The sequence below is a fragment of the Phoca vitulina genome, unplaced genomic scaffold, assembly GCF_004348235.1.
Source record: "Phoca vitulina isolate PV1807 unplaced genomic scaffold, GSC_HSeal_1.0 scaffold16, whole genome shotgun sequence".
Lineage (NCBI taxonomy): Eukaryota > Metazoa > Chordata > Mammalia > Carnivora > Phocidae > Phoca > Phoca vitulina.
This window is the reverse complement of record NW_022589719.1, coordinates 27,334,318-27,354,677: the sequence shown is the minus strand read 5'-3', so window position 1 is coordinate 27,354,677 and position 20,360 is coordinate 27,334,318. Positions and strand designations below refer to the sequence as shown.

Genomic DNA, 20,360 nt, shown 5'->3' with positions numbered 1-20,360 from the left:
GGGGGGGGGGGGGCAGGGCCCTCCTGGCTCAAGCAGGTGAGCACAAATTCATACACTTCCTCCTCCCCACGGGGGAACAGAACAGCTCTTTGCGTGGGAGCTACACACTCCTCTTCATAAGCCCAGATTCTCTCCGGATAAATGCAGAGACAATGGTATGTGACTTTCCTCGTCCCTGCTGCCCCCTACCCCATCTGCCTCCCTCTGGAATGAGGGTCTGCAGATTCCCAGAGACAAACACCACCACTGACAAGGATTCCAAACACACATACACACGCCCATGACACACTGCCCAACATCTGTTTTTTCCAGTCCCTCTTCTTCAATTAAAAGAGCCAGAAATTCTGAGCAAGCGTGTCAGCTCTCAATAGGTACTCAGTGCTCTTGTGCTCCCCACTTACAGAGGCTGATGGCCCTTCTCCAACACCCATTTTCCCTCCCACCCTGTTTTCTCTTCCGGTGAAACCCTCCCAGATGGGACACTTCCCTTTCTGCTGAACGCACCCTGTCAGATGAATCAAAAGGAATCAGCCTCAAACAACAGCCTAGTGAGCCTCACACTTTTACTTTCAAGATGTCTCCTGGATGAACAATCTGAGGCCAACCCTGGCCCTCTTTGGAAAATGAAGAACTGAGGAATAAGCCCATGACCAGACTAGCCCAAGGCCAGCGAGTCTGTGGACAACTGAACAAGAGACGAAGTCCCTGATGGCCCCACTCACTCCACACATTCTGCCATGACAATACTACTCTATGTAGTATGTGTGTATTTTGTCACTGACACTCTTGTGGTTCCAAATATATTACTTCATTCTCACGTCAACCTCTGAGGGACAAATATTATTCTCTCCAATGACCGATGAGGCAACCTCTCAATCAGGTTAAATACCGTGTCCACGGTGCTCCGGCTAGTAAGTGGGCGGTGTGAGGGCCCCAAAGCAGGTCTGCGGGGCCAGAGCCCCAGTTCTTACCCTCCACACTCTATCTGCAGATGTCCTTCCCACTCCGGCTCCTGACACACCCTCACTAATTTTAGGGGATGCCGCAAGGTCAGTAAAATGAAACTGGATTAATCTATGTGCATGAATGAAAAAGTTACCAGGACAGGGGCACCCGGGGGGCTCAGTCAGTTAAGCGACCGACTCTTGGTTTCGGCTCAGGTCATGATCTCAGGGGTCGTGAGGCTGAGCCCCACGTTGGGCTCCACGCTTAGCGCACAGTCTGCTTGGGACGTTCTCTCTCTCTCTCCCTCTCCCTCTGCCCCTCCCCACTGCTCTCTCTCTAAAATAAATGATTTTTTTTTAAAAGTTACCTATGCACATAAATCCTATGACTCTTATGCATGTATATAGAGACACAGATGCATCTGACAGGCCCAAGTTGAGAACCCAGCTCTGCTGCTCAGTAGCTGTGTGATCTTAAGCAAGTTACTGAACCTCTCTGTGCTGGGGTTTTCTCATTTGCAACATGAAGAATCTGCTCACAGAACTGCTGTGAGGATTAAATGAGTTAATACACATGAAATGTTGAGAGCAGTGCTGGGTCCGTATTAAATGCTCGAGACCATGCCACCTAAGCAGAGAACCTGGCCTCTTTCCTCTGAAGAGAGTTCTACCAAAGGTGCGATTCTAATACCAATGTTCCGGTGGGGAGAGCAGGTCCCTCAGCGTGAATTGAAACTTAGCTCATTTATTTGAATGAAGTCATTTTTCTGGAATATGTATTTAAAGAAATAAAGCTGTCTCTGAATTTTGCTTCTGCTACTTTCGCAAATTTTGGTATTTACTACTCTTATTATCACTCTAAATATTTTGTCATTTCCTTTTTGGTTTCTTCTTAATCCCAGAGTTATTTAGAAAGGTTTTTTTAAATTTCCAAAGAGGGTAAGCCCGGGGGGTGGGGGAGGATGGTTACTGTATTGCTAACTTTATTATGTCATAGTCAGGGAACATGGCCTAAAGGATTTCATATTCTGTGCAATCTGACATATTTTCTTCAGGTCTTCGTACGTGGCCAGTATTTTTCAATCTTCCACATGTGTTTGGAAAGACCCTGCCTTCCGTTTGTTGGATACAGAACTCATCAAAGTTCCATCCCTAGTGCCATGTTAATCACCACCTGTTTCTGCTTCTTGGGACCTGAGCTGGGTCTGGAGAAGGAACAGTGAAAAGGGATGGAAGTTCACCCAAAGAAAAGGAGGAGGAGGAAAAATGTCCTGGGTAGATGCTGTCCCATACAGATGAGGAATGTGTGGTGGGGGGCGGTTAATTCGTCCAGAATCACACAGCTAATATGGAACAAAGCCAGGACAGAACCCTGCCTGGTCCAGTCCATTGGGTTCACAGTGCATTAACTTAGAGAGACGATGGGGTGTCATAACCAACCCCACATCCACACATTCTCTTTCCCACTACAAGGTCCCATCCATTCATTCACCCAACAGTATTTACTGAACACCAGCATTTCCCAGACAACAGTACAGACACTGGGGATGCACAGACCAAACTCAGCACCCCCTGTTCTCCAGGACCTCACTGGCTCCAACTCCCGGCACACGGGTCATTACAACCCCACGTGGTGGGTGAGGACAGCACTTAAGGAATCACACACGCAGGAGAAGACGGGATGCCCAACCTCGCCTGAATCCAAGGGGGACTCCCTCCTGGCGAGGAGAGAAGCCTATTAGAGAATGTGTGCAAAGGTGATCCCTTGGGGAAATGTTGAAAGATGAGTGGATTTACCCACAGGTTACCTGCAGGAAGACCACCAGAGTGAGAAGACCACCCCTTTTCCTGCATGCTCTCACGTCCCAGGAGCCATTCAAAGAGACTGAAAGAATATCTTCTGCTTCCCCCTGGAGAGTTCAGGTCCCCTTCTAGCTCTTCCCCCTACTCCAGCCTGTCTTCACTCTTTTCTGACTTCCTCTCCCTCTGCACCCCGCCTCTCAACACCCCACAGCATCCCGTTCTCAGGGCACAGAATGGAGGAACTAATAACATCTTCCTCTCTACTCATCCCCAGCCTTCTGCTCAACACTTCCTTTCAGCCCCTTCCCACAAGCCCCCTCCCCATCATGATCCTTCTAGAACACTTCACTATTAGTTACATGAGGTACCATCCATCCAGCGCTCCCCACGGGCTGAGGATTCTTCTAAGACATGCACTTTACATTTACCATTTAATCTCTATAACAATCTTCTGGGGACCCTCCCCATCTTGCAGCTGAGAAAATGAAAGCATAAAGATGCCAAGCAACCTGCCCAAGAGGGCGCAGATGGTGAGTGCCTGAGCTGGGAGAGCCCTTGCTCTCAACCACACGGAGCGACGCCTCCCAACAGCCAGCACACCCCAGCCGCGGCATGCAGCACCGGCCTCCGGAAATACACTTCCGAGGCACGAAAACACACAAGCCATACTGACCAGGCTGTGGAAAACAAGGAACGACGGAGAAACCATCACAGGCCAGGGAAGGCGAAGGAAGCAGGACACCTAGCTGCCATGTGGTGTCCTGGATTGGATCCCAGATCAGAGAACGGGACATTCGTGGGGAAATGAGTGGAATCCAAATAAAGTCCGGAGCTCAGTGAGTTAACAGGCCAATGTCGGTTCCTGAGTTTGGCAGTACCATCATAATGGAAGGTGTCATCAAGGGAGGAAACCAGGTGCAGGTAGACAGGGGCTCTCTGTATTGTCTTTGTAATTTTTCTGTAAATCTAAAATTAGTCCAAAGTTACAAGTTTATCTTTTAAAAAAGCAAGCCCGATGCCACACTACGCTGCCCTACCCCAGACAGCTAAGCATCCCCAGAGAGCGGCTGTTCCCCTAGTCTCCTTTAGGTTGAACTGCACTCACAGTGCCCGCAGGGGAACGCTGCCATGGAAATGGCCCACTGCCAGAGAACCGGCTGACCTGACCGTGGAGGCTGAGGACACTGGTGACAGGAGGAAGCTGCAGAGGCCCGAGATCCAAGGAGCTGCAGGTGCAACCCCTCAGGGACTCCAGAATCCAAGTCAGCTCATCTGCAGACTGTCTCCATACATCACTGGAGGTCTGTAGCGTGGTCTGCAGCCTTCCCTGCTGTGGGCTGTGTGGTCTGTGCTCCCCCAGTCAGCACACACGCAGGGCAGGCAGCTTCCGACACACGCTAGGTCCCCGCTGTTACCCATCAACAAGAATAAAGAGTCTGAGGAATCAGAAATGCTGCCCGCTCAGGGTGTGGAGGCCGCCCTGTGGTGACATCGGAACAGAGCATTAAGAGATGTCTAAGACTTTGCCAGGGGAGAAATGGGGTGAGCTAGATTTTCACCGTGGCACCCACATCTTCTCCTTCATTGTCCTTCTAAACGGGGCCACCCTCCATGATGAACTGGGCTAAGGGTTTAGGAACAGCTAGGAGCCTTGGCACTCATCCATCCTTGTCCTTGAGGATAGAACCAGTGACCTCTGGCTTCATTAGCAAAGTCATGGGCTCCCTGAGTAAATGCTGTACTTCACCAGCCCACGGGGAATGGAGAGGGAAGCCGAAGCCATAAGGATGAGTAAGGGATGTGTAAGGGCCAAGCTGTGGCTTCATCAATACACAAATGTTTGCTGGATAACCACCATGCAGAGCGCTAGGCACTGGGGTCCCACAGCAATACCCTCTCTGCCACTGCGTCAAGAGGCCTGCAGTGCAGGGTAGTTGGGGAGAGGATCAAATACGGTGCAGGGAGATTGAAAAAAGCCGGACAGACATGTTCAATTCTTGATCCCAACATTTCCCAGCTGGAATGTCAATCAAATCGGAGTCTCAATCTCCTGACCTGTGAAATGGGAATAATATAAAACACCACCTTGCCTTGCAGGGTTGAAAGGGTTAGAGACAACGTCTGTAAGATACCTAACACAAGTCCTGTCAGATAGTAAGTAGCTGCTCAATAAATGATCGTTTTTACAGCAGCTGATGATCTGGTGACAAGGAAGAGAATTATTGATTTTTAAGATTTTATTTTTAAGTAATCTCTATACCCAATGTGGGGCTCGAACTCACAATCCTGAGATCAAGAGTCATCTGCTCTAGAGTCCCAGCCAGCCAGGCACCCCTAGAATCATCAATCTTGAAGACAATAGGACCTAGGAGACAAAGAGTCCAACTCATGAAAAAACAAATGAAGGTGGTTTCAAGCCTGCTCCGTGGTGACAAAAACGCCACTGACCTAATAGGAGAAAGGCATTTGCTACAAAGGAATACGGCCCATATGGGCAGCTGGACTGGAGGGAGAATATCTAGGTTGCAGTTAGGGTAAGGGGTAAGTGTAAAGAATGTGTTTTGGAAGATAGGTAGGAATTTTGACAGTAGGGGAGGGGAGAGAGCATGACACAAACCAGCATTTCTCCCCCCGCTTCTGCCAGGCCCCAGCCTCCCCCTCACTCCCAGGAACAAAAATAAATCTAATCCCCTTCTCTCTACCAAGCATTTTCTCTTCTGGCCTCTGGCTGATGAGTCCGTAATCCCTACTCAATCCACTGTCACTCAGCTCAGCTGGGCCTCCTGTCTGCTCCATCTAAACTGCTCTCCCATGGGGTGAATCCTCCCAGGAAGAAATCACTGACCAGTAAGAAATCTTATCACTAAAGGACAGAATCTCAGGGAAAAGGTTCTTAAGTTGAATCTCAATGAAGAGATTCTCGGGTTGAATCTCAGCAAAGAGATTCTCAAGTCAGGATGTTAAGATTTGGTTATGAGCCAAAGCACCTAGCACAGAGTAGGAGTTCAATATATATTTCCTGAACAAAGTAAGCTTTAAAGGAAAGTACAGCCCCATGTTTCTGAGGGGGGGTACCCTCAAACCCTTATCATCGGGACCTCTGGTCCTATGGAGACCCCAGAATGTCAAATGCAGCAGGAGGCCAAGGAGCCCTTGGGGATGCAGCAAGACACAAGACAGAACAGAAAGAATAAAGAGTTAGTCTGGCCTTTAGAGCCCCACGTGGTTGATTTCATTAGTGTGTCCCTCTGGGCACTGGCTTCGGAGGGCCTGGTGTACCCCAAGTTACTTCTAGTCCTCCAGAGGTCCAAAGTGTACCCCAAGTTACTTCTAGTCCTCCAGAGGTCCAAAGTCCTTGACCTCTATTCCCTACATCACTGCTATCATTACCTACCTTTGACTTGGGTTTTTTTTTCACACATGACCATTTATTCTTTAAGACCTGGACTCTGTGTCCTAATTCTGCCTAACATGATGTCCAGCAGGAAGAGGTCCAAAAGGATGAGGATGAGCATTCCCAGAACATAGAAGTCCCAAAGCACTGATTGTGGTGAAGAAGTGAAGCACTCACCAAGGGGAGAGTGGCTGAGAAAATCCCGGATCCTCGCCTCTCGGGAGACTCTACATTCCTTGAAGACATGGGACTTGGTCTTAACAAGACTTGAGCTCAAGCATCCCTTCTGGGAAGCACCCCCCACTCTCTAGTGCCTTGTCCCCGGAGGCCAGTCAACGGGGTCTTCCCACGGTGGCTTCCACCACAAGGATGGTATCATCATTTTCTGCTTCTTGTGGGTCTCCCTCTCTGTGAACTTCGTAAGAACATCCAGGAATAGGTGGTATTCACCAGTATAGCCCAGTACCTTTCACAGGTGCTTGGGCCATGGTAGGTGGTCGGTAAATGTTTGCGGAATGAAAAGAGAGCTGGGACAGGAATTGCTTGGACTCAGCAGACCCAAAATTCGACTAGTGAGAAATCAGCAAGAACTGCCTTGTGAGACGGGCTGGGGGGTAGGCATCCTGGCAAGCCTGTCCTACTCTCTGGCGAAGCAGGCTGCTGACTAAGTCTACCAGGAAGAGCAGGGCAAGGGATGAGTCAGGTCTGTGACCCTGGCCTCTGGAGGTATGCCCCCTCAGTGTGGATGCGGCTCCCAGAAGGTCAAGTTGGGGAACTCACATGTCCTATGGCAGGTGATTATCTCGGATTATCTCATCCAACTTCCACAATGGCCCTATGGGGAAAGTACGATGACCCACTTTATGGGCGCAACTGAGACTTCAGTCCTAGAAACCCCAGAGCCTCACGGTGCCTAGCACAGGCTCACAGACAACAAAGCATCCACACATCATCAGGGTGGGTGAGGGCCTGAAATCTTTTTGTTTGCCCCCAGCCCTCAAAGAGCTGCTCAAATTCCTACAACGTTGGACGTTCCCGCAAGCTTCCTGCCTCACCCCCAGGCTTGAGGCTTCACAACCTCTCAGGCCAGCCCAGTCCATCCTTGGGCAGCTCTGACTACCGACAAAGCTTTTGTGCAGAGTCCTTAGTTCTACCCATCAACTTCAATCTTCTCCTTTTATCTACAAGGAGGAAAGCTAATCTCCTGCACATGACAGCCCTTCAACTATCTAGAGGCAGTTCTCACCTCGCCTCCCCCAAAGGTTTAGAAAGATGCCAGAGAGATTACACAGGATTGCTCGGTGTGAAACTGGTTTCATGCAGGGTAACTAACATCCTTCATCGATGAAAGGAATCAGAGAGGGGGTTATCTTGTTGCAGTGAAGGCATCTCTCCCCTGCAGGGGGACAGTGATGGGGTGTGGACTAGAAACCAAAATCCATGCAAACTTGAACAACAGCCTTCACAGAAGACGTGAACATTTGCCAGGAGGGGCTTCTGAGGTGAACCAAAATTCTCGTTTAACAAAAGAGGAACAGAGAAGCAGAGAGATAAGGATACGAAGGAAACGAAGGAACACAGCTATTTGGTGGCCAGGCGACAATTAGAACCTTTGAACCTGCAGTCTGGTCCTCTTTGCACAGCTCTACCAGCCAAACCCCTGCTCCAAAACACCAGGGCAGCACCCCATAACTGCACAGCCTTCAGGCTGACTTTGACCTTCCCCAGGGGTAAAGCTCCATTTGACAGAGGGTAACAATGAGGCTCGGGGAAGCAAGGGGACTTGCTTGGCTTTCCTGGCAAGGAAACTCAGAACTCAAAGTTCTTTGCTTTTTGTTGACAGTGGGCTTGAAAGGGGCTGTGGGCTATCTTCCTCTGGAAATGAATTTCCTAACACAAGGAAGGGAGTCGCCGCTGCCCGCTGTTCAGTTCTGCGCTGTTTTAGGATTGCTGGGTGTGCTGGCCGATAGAGGAAGAGCTTCAAAACCTTTCCTTTCTGCCTCCCCAACCAGCACGCCTCAGGAAAAGAGTCCGGTGGAGAGCGCCAGGGGCCTCGGTTCCTCCCCGGGGTTGTGCCCTGCCCAGCTCTGGGACACCCCTCCTACCCAAGCTGAGCTCTACTTGCCCCTTGTATAAAAACAGGGGCAATAAAATCTGCCCTGTCCGTGACCAGGATGTTAGGAGGCTCAGATGACAAAGAGCAAGCAAGCAGGCGGGAGGCAGGGAGGCTCCCTCCCACTCTCTGTGGCTGTGCCTTTTGCTTCTCCTGTTCCCCATCACCCTCGCCTCCTCTGCAGCCCTAGGACCCAGAGCAGGCAGAGCAGGCCGGAGGGGCATGAAGGTCTCACCAGAGACAAGGGAAGAGTGCAACACCATCCCAGCAGTCCCTCACGCTTGCAGGAGGCCTGCATTTTTCCAAAGAGCTTCGACAGCTATCAGCATAATATTTACCATCTATTAATCCTACCTGTGCTCTGCACCTTACAAAGGGCTCTGCGTGCTCTCTCACGCTCTCAGTCCTCACAACCACACACTTTACAGATGACAAAACTAGGCTCAGAGTAAGCAGCGTAGCCAGGAGGCAAGCCCAGTTCTATCCATTCCTGTGCTCCCCAAACTTGAATGTGGTCTTGCATCACCTGGGGAGATTCGTGAGTAATCAGGCTGATTTTGTAGGTCCAGGCAGGGGCCTAGGCTTCGCACTCCTAACAAGCTCCCAGGCAGAGGGACTGCTTTGTATCTATCAAAGGCTAGATTTAAAATTCCGTAAAGACAGAGCCTGTGTCACCCAATCCCCAGGGCTTAGCAGGGGGCCTGCCCCATAGAATGTACTCAGTAATTATTTGTTGAATGAGTCAGTGACTCAAAAACCCACGCTTTAACAATTCTCCATATCAAGCCCCATTATGTCATTTGATACAACAAATCTCTAAGGTATGATCATCCTCACTCGACAGGTAAGAAAACAGACGCTCAGAAGAGTAAGTAGCCTGAGGTTTTACAGCTTTTGTGCAGTAGGACCGGAGGCCGTCTACCTTCGGATCCTTTGCTCAGCTGTCCCGAGGATGACGGAGAAATTAATAATTATAGACCTCGGAATGGCGAGGAGCGGGGCCCATCCTGGCACGTGACCAGCTCACAGCTCAGGAGGTCACCCAGGAACTCTGAGCTGCTCCTGGCGGGGAGGGGCAGCCCGATTCGACGCCGCGCCCCCCCCCCCCCCCCCCCCCCCCCCCCCCGCCCAGGGAGACAAGAAGGGAGGGTAGGAGGAGGCTGCTCCTGGGCATAGTGCCAGGCAGTAGCAGGCAGGTGGAGGTGACCCCTGACCTCAAAGAGAACCTCGCTGGGCTCAGGCAGCCCCCACCTGCGGACCCCAGCTCTGGAGTGACACTGTCCAGCTTGGGGGAGGGACGGGGGGGAAAGCTGCTGGCATCCACGGAAATCGCAGCCCAGGGATGAATCACCGGCACGTGACCCCGAAGAGGAGGGGAGGGAGGTGCGGAAGGGGCGCAGATGCGGCTGGACCTCGGGGAGCTCAGGCCTCGCGCGGGGGCCCCCTCTAGCCCCGATGTGGGGAGCAAAGGGAAGGCCCTCTCCCGCGCAGCTGCAGCCCCCGGCCCGCCAGTTCCCGGGTGCGGCGGGACTCACGGCCTTCAGCTGCTCCAGCCGGTCCTTCATCCCGGTGCCCAGGCGCCCGGAGGCAGGTGAGCGCGTCCCAGGTGAGCGGCCGGAAGTGGCGGCCGGCCGGGCCGGGGCGAAGGAGCTGGAGGCAAAGGCGGAGGCGGGCGGCGGCCGCGGGCTAGGAGGAGCGTCCGAGGCCACTGGAGGCTCCGCCGCGCCGCCCCCTCCGGCCCCGCCGGCGCCGAGCGCTCCAAATCCGGCTCCCGGGTCGGCGCCGGCGCGCAGCGCAGATCCGCCCGGCTGGCCCGCCCCTCACCTGGGCCGCGCCCCGCGCTCCTCCTTAAAGGGCCCGAGCGGGTCTCCGCCCCCACGGCTCCCGCTACCCGCGCGGCTGGCCCCTCGGGGGGCGGGGAAGTCCTGCTGGAGAGCCCATCCTTTCCGCCCGACCGCCGCTCACCGGCTGCCCCAGGCTGTGCCGGGCCCAGCCGCACACAGTCCCGCGAACCGAGAACTCTGGCGATGCGCTTTGCGCCTAGCAGGTGGGAGGGAGAGCCAGGCGTCCCGCCGGGAGGAAGGGCGCTCCGAGGATCGGAGTTGGCCGTCCAGGGGCCTGCGGGTTGGCGCTGTGGACGCGTTTTCCTAGAGGAAATAACTGGGAATATGACGGGACTGAACAGGTGGGGGCGAAGAATTTGGGTTTGACACCGTAGGCAATCGGGGCTCCTCCGAGAAATGGAAGCAGTCCAATGTTGAAGTCAACACCTGCTGCTAAGAATGTGTGCAACTTTGGGGAAGTCGCCGTTTCTCTACGGGACTCCGTTTCCGCGTCTGTAAGTCAGAGTAAATACCCACTTCGGTGTGCCGTGAGGCCCGGGCGACAGAGGAGGAATGACTGGCTCGTACCGCATAGCGCAGGGTGGTAAGATGGAGATGTGTGGTATCTCTATCTATTCGGAAAGCTGAAGCGGTCTCAGTTCCTACGCGGCGTAGGTTCCCGGGTGGGATGTGTCTTCTGAAAAAGTGGGCGGGATCTTCGTGCTGACCCCTCCCTCTACACCCCACCCCACCCTCTCTTCCCTCTTCCCCATTCGTCTTCGCCCTTGGGAACCAATGATCTATCCCGCGGAGGGCGGTGCTCAGCAAGTGGGTCTGGCAGTCCGAAGGCTGAATTCTCAAGTCAGGAAAAGAATGTGCTAGATGTATTCAGGTTAAAAGGCTGTAAATATTTTCGTAATTCTAACAGAACTTTGCCCTCTTCAGCGATCGTAGTGCTTGCTCCATGCTGACTTCATCGCCTCCCATAAAGATACGGTCTGTAGGCGGTCGGGTGGATGAACTCTGTGATTCTCAGCCCAGATGCTCCCTGTAGGCTACACTGCCTTCCACCCCCGGCCTTCCCTTAGGTGGGTTCCCGACTTTGGTAAAGGAAGGTTTCTGCGCCCCCTGGTGGTCATAAATGGAAAAGGTGAGTAAGTCAGAAACCGTATCCCACCTTTCTTTAAATTTTTGTTAGTGGGGATGGATGGCTAGGTCCCGCGCCTTAGGAAAAGAGAGTCTCCTGAGGGAAACAGATATGTGAACAGCTCTACATTAAAGTCTGGAAAGGGCCATAGGAGTCTGGAATAAGGATCAAGGTTAGCCATTCAGCTTCTGCCTGAACACATCCAGAGATGGAACATTCAAGGCCTCCTTGTTAATGATAATTGTTTTTAAAAAGATAAAATCAGGGGCTCCTGGGTGGCTCATTCGGTCAAACGTCTGCCTTCGGCTCAGGTCATGATCCCAGGGTCCAGAAAGGCCTAGCAGGCCATCTGACACCTGGTAATCTTTTTTATTTTTTTTTCCATCTTAATTGTTTCACAATTTTTCCAGACACCCTCAAGGAAGCATCTTTCCTGGTGGAAGAGTTCCAACCATTGTTTGTTTGTTTGTTCATTGCTATACAAAACAAAAATTTCCCTCCCTATAATTTCCACCACTATTTCTTGCTCCTTGCCTTTGTCCAAACATTTAAGAAATGTAATCTGTCCTTTGCATGAAGGGAGAGTTGCTATGGGGCTGTAGAATGATTGCTGACACAGAGCTGGGAGGCCTGGGTTCTAGGCAGAGTTTCTGCCACACAACGCTGTCACTTCACATCACACAACCGTCTTTCTCATTTGTGACATAGGGGGCTGGTCAAAACTAGTGGTTCCCAACCTCTTCAAGATCAAGAACGTCCTATTGTCTTTGTTTTCATTCGTGGATCTCTTATTTCAAAAGATTCCTTATCCTTATCAAAATATATTTACAGGGTAATCAGAAATTTGGATTCCTCGAACTCAGATGCAGAGACCAGATTGGTGGTTGCCAGGGGTGGGGGTACAAAATGGATGAAGGAGGTCAAAAGGTACAAATTGCCAGTTATAAGTCCTGGGGATGTAACATACTGCATGGCAACCAGAGTTAACAAGAATGTATTGTGCATTTCAAAGTCGCCAAGACCGTAGATCTTAAAAGCTCTCGGGACCCCTGGGTGGCTCAGACGGTCAAATGTCTGCCTTCAGCTAAGGTCATGATCTCAGGGTCCTGGGATCAAGTCGGGCATCATTGGGCTCCTTGCTCAGCGGGGAACCTGCTTGTCCCTCTGCCTGCCCATCCCCCTGCTTCTGCTCTCTCTCTCACTGTCTCTCTGACAAATAAATAAATAAATAAAATCTTAAAAAAAAAGTTCTCATCACAGGAAAAATAAATTGTAACTATGTGAGGTCACAGATGTTAACTAAATTTATTTTGCACTACATAGATATATATATATCTCAAATCATTATGCTGTATACCTTAAATTAATACCATGTCATATGTTAATTATATCTCAATAAAACTAGAAAACCAAAAAGACATTTGATTTCCTACTGATGTTTCCATGAAGAAAAAATATAGTAACCTCTTGGTTAGCCTATGGGGCCATAACAGAAATGACTATATGATTTCCCTTAAAACTTCTTAAATATTAGAAATACTGTAAAGAGCCCTCTTAAGTGCAGTTGGAATCCAGGAACACAAGAGGGGACACATCGGCAGACGTCTATTATTATAGCATTCTATTTGAAGGTAGTTACAGACTTCAAGCCTTCCTTAAAACTCTCATTAGGCATGAACCCTATTTTATTCATTTTCTATTAGTATATTAATATTTACTCTTCCCTGCCAGGCAGAGAAGTATGGATTCCACCTGCTAGTCGTGTACAAGGAACTGGAAAAAGTCAAGTTAACTGGAATATGGGACCTGGGCAAGGAGAGTCCAGGGGCTGGTGAAAAAGACTGATATTGAGCCCAAGTGGACGCTAGGGTCTCCAGGTCAGTGGACATGGACTTAAGGTTCCAGGCTCAGTAGGAGCCCCTTCTCTCTGATGTATTTTTATTTTTCTGCCCCACAGTGGAACTTGGTTCCCCACCTACTCTGTCTTGGTGTAGCTGTTTCCCCATTAAACAAACATAATCCAGATCAAGTGTGCATTTTGGCTATGTATAATTCAGCCAACACTTAATTTCACTTTTACAAACAAACCAAAAAGAGGATCCTGGCATTTGGGAGCTCCACTTCCTTCTCTCTCCTCACTCCGAGCCTCCTTCTTTGCCCATTGGAGAAAAGGACTGAGCTTTACCCGATCTGGACCATCTGCGGAACAGGCGAGACCACTTTCTGGCTGGTGCACCTCAAGGTAATGGTGGTGAGTAGAGATAAGGGGACCTAGAGAATTTAAGGGGAAGGTCCTTTCTGTTCCCAAGAGCATCTCTTCCCCCACTGCGGGAGGGATGGAGAATAAACTTACTGACCTGTGGTCCTCTCCCCCTTACCCCTGTTGTTCGTACCGGTTATATACAGCCACATAGCATAATGGCCCTTGAACCTAGCAGCTGGGAACAGTAAACCTTTATTATCCTCTGGCTTCTGTGATGCGGGGATCCCCGTGCAGCTGAGCTGGGTGCTTCTGTCTCACAATCTCTCACAGGCTGCAGAGAAGGTGTTGCCTGGGGCCACAGTCTCATCTCATGGCTTAACTTGGGAGGGTCCGCTTCCAAGGTCACCCTGTGGTTGGCAGGATTGGGCTCCTCAAGGGCTATTGGCCGGAAGCTTCCCTTGGTTTCTCTGCCATGTAGTCCTCTCCATAGAGCAGCTCACAACATGGCAGCTGGTTTCCATCAGAGCAGGAAGACGAGAGAGAGAGAGAGAGAGAGACGGAAGCCAAGGTGTATTTGTAACCCAATCTCAGCTGTGACATCACTTTTTCTCTATTCGTTCACTAGAAGCTACTCACCAGCTGCAGCCAACACTCAAGGTGAAGGGAATGAATACACAGGAGAATGAAAGCCAGGAGCCATCTCTTAGCTACCCAGTACATAGTTCAAATCCCAAATTAATGCCAGAGTTAATGCTATTCACCTTCTAGAGCTCTCTTCTCCCCCATATCCGTCCTGGACAACTCTCATACATTCTCCAGGCCTCAGAGCAAATGTTTCACCCTCCAGGATTGACTTAAGTGTCCCCCAGACGTGCCCCTGTGACACCCTGGACTTCACCATAGCCCTACCACACTGCGAATGACCTGGTCTGCCTCACACACCTTCTGTAAACTCCGTGAGGGCAGCAGTCTTGTCTCTTCTCTTCTATCGACATGGACCCAGACCCAGGCATAGGGCCAGAAAGGGACTAGGCACTCAGTTAATGTTTATGAAATTTAATAAATGAATCTTCCCATAATATGGCTCCATTATGTCTTTCTTCCGATTGAGACTCCTCAGTGGCCTCTCATTACAAAGAGGAGGGAGTCCATACTCTTAGAGTGGCATTCAGGCCCTTGCCCCTTCTGGCCCCGGCCCCGTGCACTGTCACTCCGTGCCACACACAACACCATCGTCAGCCTCACCAAATGCCCACCTCTTCTCTGAGCCAGATGTGCCCGGGATTTCCCACCTACCTCTGCCCGGTAGGCCCTTTTTCCATTTCATGTCTGGCAGACCCCTGCTGCTCGTTCAGGACAGAACCCTCTGGTTCACTCAGGCGGCCCCTTGGCCCCGCTGCCTGCCTGCCCCTAAGAGAACTTGTTCAGACCTCTTTTTAAAGCCCACCCCGTGTTGTCTTGTACCTAGCTGCTTACCCGTCTGTCTCCCTGGCTAGCCCATGAGCCGCTTAAGAGCAACAAACCAGGATTATTCACCTTCCAGGGCTACTATGAAGTAAGTGGAATGCAAGTATTTGGAGATTAACCAAGGAATGCACCAACATAGGCACCCCTCCATTTGGATATTAAACTAACCATGCTGAATCTTTCATTGTACTTTTACAGTTTTTCTGTGCCCTCCCCCAAGATGTCACAATAATTTGAGGAAATAGAGTAGATATTATTGCCCCCATTTTATTATGAAATTAAGTACAGAAGAATGAAGGGATCTCCCCAGGCTCCCATAATACAGGGATAACTTGCTGGGAGAGGAGCAGTTTTGTTCCCCGGGCTTTGAAACCACACCATGCACATCAAATCCCACATTCTGCCTGTCCTGGCTGTGTGACCTTGAACACATTACTGAAATTCCCTGTGTCACAGTTTCCTTATCTGTAAGCAGAGAAAACAATAGGGTCGTCTCATGGGTTTTTGTGACGATAAATGGGCAATCATTAATTCCCTAATGCAATCACTTGAGAAGAAGCCTACTAACCCATGATAACTACACTTGTTTTTCTCAAGGAGCGTGGAGAATTGAAAAATGCCTGGACTATTTCAATCGCTAGTGAAACCACCCTCTTGGTAGTCAGTCAGCCTCAGCAGGTTCAACAGGGTAAGGAAGAGAAGAGTTCAGTGGTGACAGAATTCAGAAAACATCAGAGAAATGGATCTCTCATCCTAGAGTCTGACTGCACATTTGCACGTTACAAGCACCAAGTGAACCTGTAGGAGACCACTGGTTGGGGTTTGATCAGCACAGTACTCTTCACACTTGTTTGACCATAGAAAGTTTATTTCTCCCAAACACCAATTATTCAACAAGACTCGTGTCCAGAAAATAACACTGACGTAGGGGAATAGCGCAGTAGGACACGGGAAGGGCAGCAAGTGTCCGTAAGTGAACCAAAGAAGATCCTTTCTGGTTCTTGTCTGTCTTTGCTTTTTTTTTTAAGATTTTATTTATTCATTTGACAGAGAGAGAGAGCACAAGCAGGGGGAGCGGCAGGCAGAGGGAGAAGCAGGCTCCCCATGGAGCAAGGAGCCCGATGCGGGACTCGATCGCGGGACTCCAGGATCAAGACTGGAGCTGAGGGCAGACGCTTAACCAACTGAGCCACCCAGGTGCCCCGGGTTCTTGTCTTTCAAAGGAAGATGGGAACATTTCAGTTCCATGTAATATGAATCCTGGTCATTGTTTCTAGCTTCTAAGCCTGTGATACATTTTCAGAAAAAAAAAAAAAAGAAAAGAAAAAAAATGTAGCAGACATTTTATACTTTTCCAGATAAGGAAACAGAGGCACAAAGCGCTCATTCTTCTGCCCTTATAATTCCCCCCTTCAGAAATGCCCTTCCTGGGCGCCTGGGTGGCTCAGTCAGTTAAGGGTCATGAGACTGAGCCCCTCGTCAGGCTCAGCTGAGTCTGCTTGTCCCTGCCCCCCCACCCCCCTCCCACACGAGCAGGCACGCTCTCTCTCTCTCTCTCTCTTTCTCTCTCAAATAAATAAATAAAATCATTTAAAAAGAAAGAAGAAGGAAGAAAGAAATGCCCTTCCTGCTCCTCTTTGCACACAGAGAGAGACCTGGACACCTGCATGGTGTTGCTCAAATGCCACCTCCCCCATCACACTTGCCTTGATTCCTTTATCTGTCCCTCCTCCAGAAGCTCATGGCATTGTATCGCTTGCCCTTGGGCTATCATGGTTTGTGTTCTTAAACACTACTAGACTTAACCTCCTTCAAGGCAGGAGTTGCCTCTTACTTACCTTTCCACTTCTTGCTCCACCTACCGCGGGTGGGTACATAGTACATAGCAGAGTTCCATAAATAGTTGTTTACTGTCTTCTTAAATATTGTTGAATGAATAAATCACTCATAATTTTTTATTTTTATTTTTTTAAAGTAGGCTCCACACCCAACATGGGGCTTGAACTCACAGCCCTGGGATTAAGAGGCGCACACTCCACCAACTGAGCCAGTCAAGCACCCCAATAAATCCCTCACTAATCAATGGGCAGAGGAGTAAATGAGCTTCCCCCACCCTACAAAAAGACAGTAAACTATCTATGTTCTGATGTTCTGATGCCATTACTCTGAGACAGGGATCGTCCTGAAACAATTACCCTCCTGCTCACAGCCACATTAGAGTCCTTTCCCCTCGTTGTGTCCAGCCAGTGTTTATCTTCACAGAACTAGCTTTTCCTCAACCTGAATCCAGATCTGAACCAACATTACCCCTCTCCTACCCAGAGAGGCTCAATTTTAAAAGGCAATCTTTCCATAGTATGTACACTTCGTGTCTTCGTCCATCCGGGCTGCCATTACAAAGTACCATAGACTGGGTGGCTTTGTAAACAACAGACATTTATTTCTCACAGTTCTGGAGGCTGGAAGTCTGAGGTCAGGGTTGGGTGAGGAACCTCTTCCAGGTCACAGACTTCTTGTATCCTCACATGGCGGAAGGGGCCAGGGAGCTCTGTGGGGTCTCTTTTATGAATGCACTAATCCCGTTCCTGAGGGCTCCATCCTCATGACCTAATTACCTCCCAAAGGCCCCACCTCCTGATACCATCCCATTGGGGATTAGGATTTCAACAGATGAACCTGAGGTAGGAGGACACAAATAATCAGACCATAGCAGCTAGGGACAGAGAGAAATGTGAAACATGTGAGTGTGTGTGTCTGTGTGTGTGTGTGTGTCTGTGTGTGTGTGTGTGTATCTGAGACAGAAAGGACACAATGGGGAGGAGACCCAACAGGCACGGGGAGAGTGAGTTAGACGCAGACTAACAACTAATACGGAGTCAGAGATTGAGATGCAGACAGATTAGCTCTGGGTATAAAGGTAAGAAAAAAGAACCACAACTTTTAAACTCCAGTGCTTTCCCCATCACCTTTCCCAGGAAGAAGAATTTAGGATGAAAGAGAATTCAAAAAGGTATAAGCTCAGCATTTGCACCACGGCAATCAGCAGAGAGTGGTTGCGATGGTCCTGGTTTGATGTGCATCTTGTTCTAGGCTCTGGCCCTGAGTACATGTGTCAACATGTGACCCCACTAAGAACCTGAGAACCGGACACAGACTTTACATGTAATGATGAGGATAAGCAATGACCACATTCACTGCCATATCGCCCTTTAAAAATCACGAAGTATTTTCACTTTGGGTCCTCAAAACTACCCCAGATTTAAGTCTAGTGGGCATTTTCATCCCCATTTTAGAGATGAAGGATCCGAGGCTGAGAAAAGAAAAATGACTCAGAAATAATATAACCAGGAAGAAGTAACAGTATAAATCCAATGACCTCTTAGCTCCCACCTCCTCATCTCCCAGAAAGCATACTCATTTGTTTCTTCCCAGCAATGTTGGAGAGGAACATCCAGAGTGTTTACTGTGTTTAGGACAACAGGAATCTGATCATTGTTCTCTTCAAAGCATCCTTAAGCTCTCTGTTTCTCATGCTGTAGATCAAGGGGTTCAGCACAGGGGTGATGAATGTATAAACCACAGACACTACCTGGCCCCTCTCTGGAGAGTAGCTGGAGCTGGGGCACAGGTAGATGAGGCCCCCACATCCGTACTGGAGCAGGACCACAGTCAGGTGGGAGGAGCAGGTGGAGAAGGCCTTGTGCCTCCCCTCTGCCGAGCGGATCTTCAGGATGGCGGCCACGATGAAGACATAGGAGAGAGTGATAAGCAGGAAGGGGATGGTGAGGACGATGATGCTGACCACAAACAGCGTGGCCTCATGGACCCAGGTATCTGCACAGGCCAGTCTCATGACAGGGAGGACATCGCAATAGAACAGGCTGATTTCTTTGCTGCTGCAGAAGGGGAGTTGGAAGATGAGTACAGTCAGCTGCAGGGCCAAGATGAAGCCCAGCACGAGAGACCCCAGGGCCAGCTGGACACACAACCACCAGCTCATCATGAGGGTGTAACGCAAAGGGTGACAGATGGCCACAAACCTGTCATAGGCCATGACAGCTAGTAGAATGCAGTCAGCACTGCCTAGGAAGGTGAAGAAGAACATCTGGGTACCACAGCCAGGCAAGGAGATGAAGTCTCTCTCCGTGGACAGGACGCTGGCCAGAGTCAGCGGGGCAATGGTAGAAGAGTAGCAGATCTCCAGAACTGCCAAGTTGGCCAGGAAAAAGTACATGGGGGTGTGCAGAGAATGGTTAATCCAGATGATGAGAGAAACGGAGACATTGCCACTGATGCTGACCAGGTACATGATCAGGAAGGCCACGAAAATCAGCATCTGCACCTCAGGGAGTTTGGAGAAGGGGCGGAAATGGAAGTGAATTATCCCAGTTTGATTTGCACTCTCCATGTATTCAGTGCATTGAGCCTGTTGATGGCACCGTGCTGCCCCCTGAGGACAGATTAATGTCAGGACATAGAGCTCCTGCTGGGTGACCCATTCAACTCTTGGCCTCTCCCTTTCCTGAGCTCCCCAACCCTAACCATCTTTACCTCCAGGCTAAACTCCACAACTGGGGCACCTGGGTGGTGCACACAGTCGGTTAAGCATTTGACTCTTGGTTTCAGCTCAGGTCGTGATCTCATGGTGTTGAGATGGGACCCACGTCAGACTCCATGATCAGCACAGAGTCTGTTTGAGATTCTGTCTCCCTCTCCCTCTGCCCCTTCCACTCGTGCTCTCTCTCTCTTTCTCAGATAAATCTTTAAAATAAATAAATAAATAAATAAATTCTGCAACTCGCTTCTAAATAAGACTTTTTGTTGTAATCACCCAGAAGTAGTTCACCACAGAAATCCTTTTTTTAAAATTGTGGTAGAATGTACATTGCATAATATTTATAAGTTTAGCCCTGTGTAAGCATACAATTCAAGGGCATCAAATACATCCACAAGGTTGTGTAACTATCACCTCTATCCATAACCAAAACTTTTTTATCATCCCCAACAAAAACTGTGTACCCACTAAACAATAACTCACCATATGGCCTCCTCCCAGCCTCTAGTTACCTCTATCCTAATTTCTGTCTCTCTGAGTTTGCCTATTCTAGGTACCTTCACACAAGTGGAATCATACAATATTTGTCCTTGTGTGTCTGGTTTATTTCACTAAGCATAATGTTTTCAAGGTCCAGCCATGTGGTAGCATATTTCAAATTCCTTTTACGTTTTATGGCTGAAGAGTATTCCATTGTGTGTACATACCACATTTTGTTTATCCATTCATCTGTTCATGGACACTTGGTTTGTTTCCACCTTTTGTCTCTTGTGAATAATGCTATTATGAACGTAGGTGTGTAAGTATCTGTTTGCATCAGCACTGAAATCTTAAGTCACAGAATACCATACCCAGACCACAAATCTCTCTACTCCCTAATCCCTTGCCTGGTTCTCAAGAGCACAGCCTCT

General features: G+C 49.6%; 1 protein-coding gene and 1 long non-coding RNA gene across 4 annotated transcripts in view; one reads left to right on the top strand and one right to left on the bottom strand.

The window, feature by feature from the left end:
• The window catches only part of LOC116638339 (syntaxin-3), a 53,628-nt gene extending 33,612 nt beyond the window's left edge, over window positions 1-20,016 (bottom strand). For all 3 annotated transcript variants that reach the window (XM_032414232.1, XM_032414231.1, XM_032414233.1), the window contains exon 1: window positions 18,484-20,016. In XM_032414232.1, the coding sequence (XP_032270123.1) occupies window positions 18,484-19,302 (819 nt within the window). In that variant the 5' untranslated portion in view covers window positions 19,303-20,016. The remainder of the gene's footprint in view (window positions 1-18,483) is intronic.
• LOC116638346 lies at window positions 9,648-13,934 on the top strand. The gene is made up of 5 exons (XR_004300691.1): window positions 9,648-9,845; window positions 10,473-10,592; window positions 11,023-11,227; window positions 12,056-12,151; window positions 12,956-13,934. It is a non-coding gene; the product is annotated as an uncharacterized LOC116638346 (long non-coding RNA).
• Window positions 20,017-20,360: the final 344 nt, after the last annotated feature.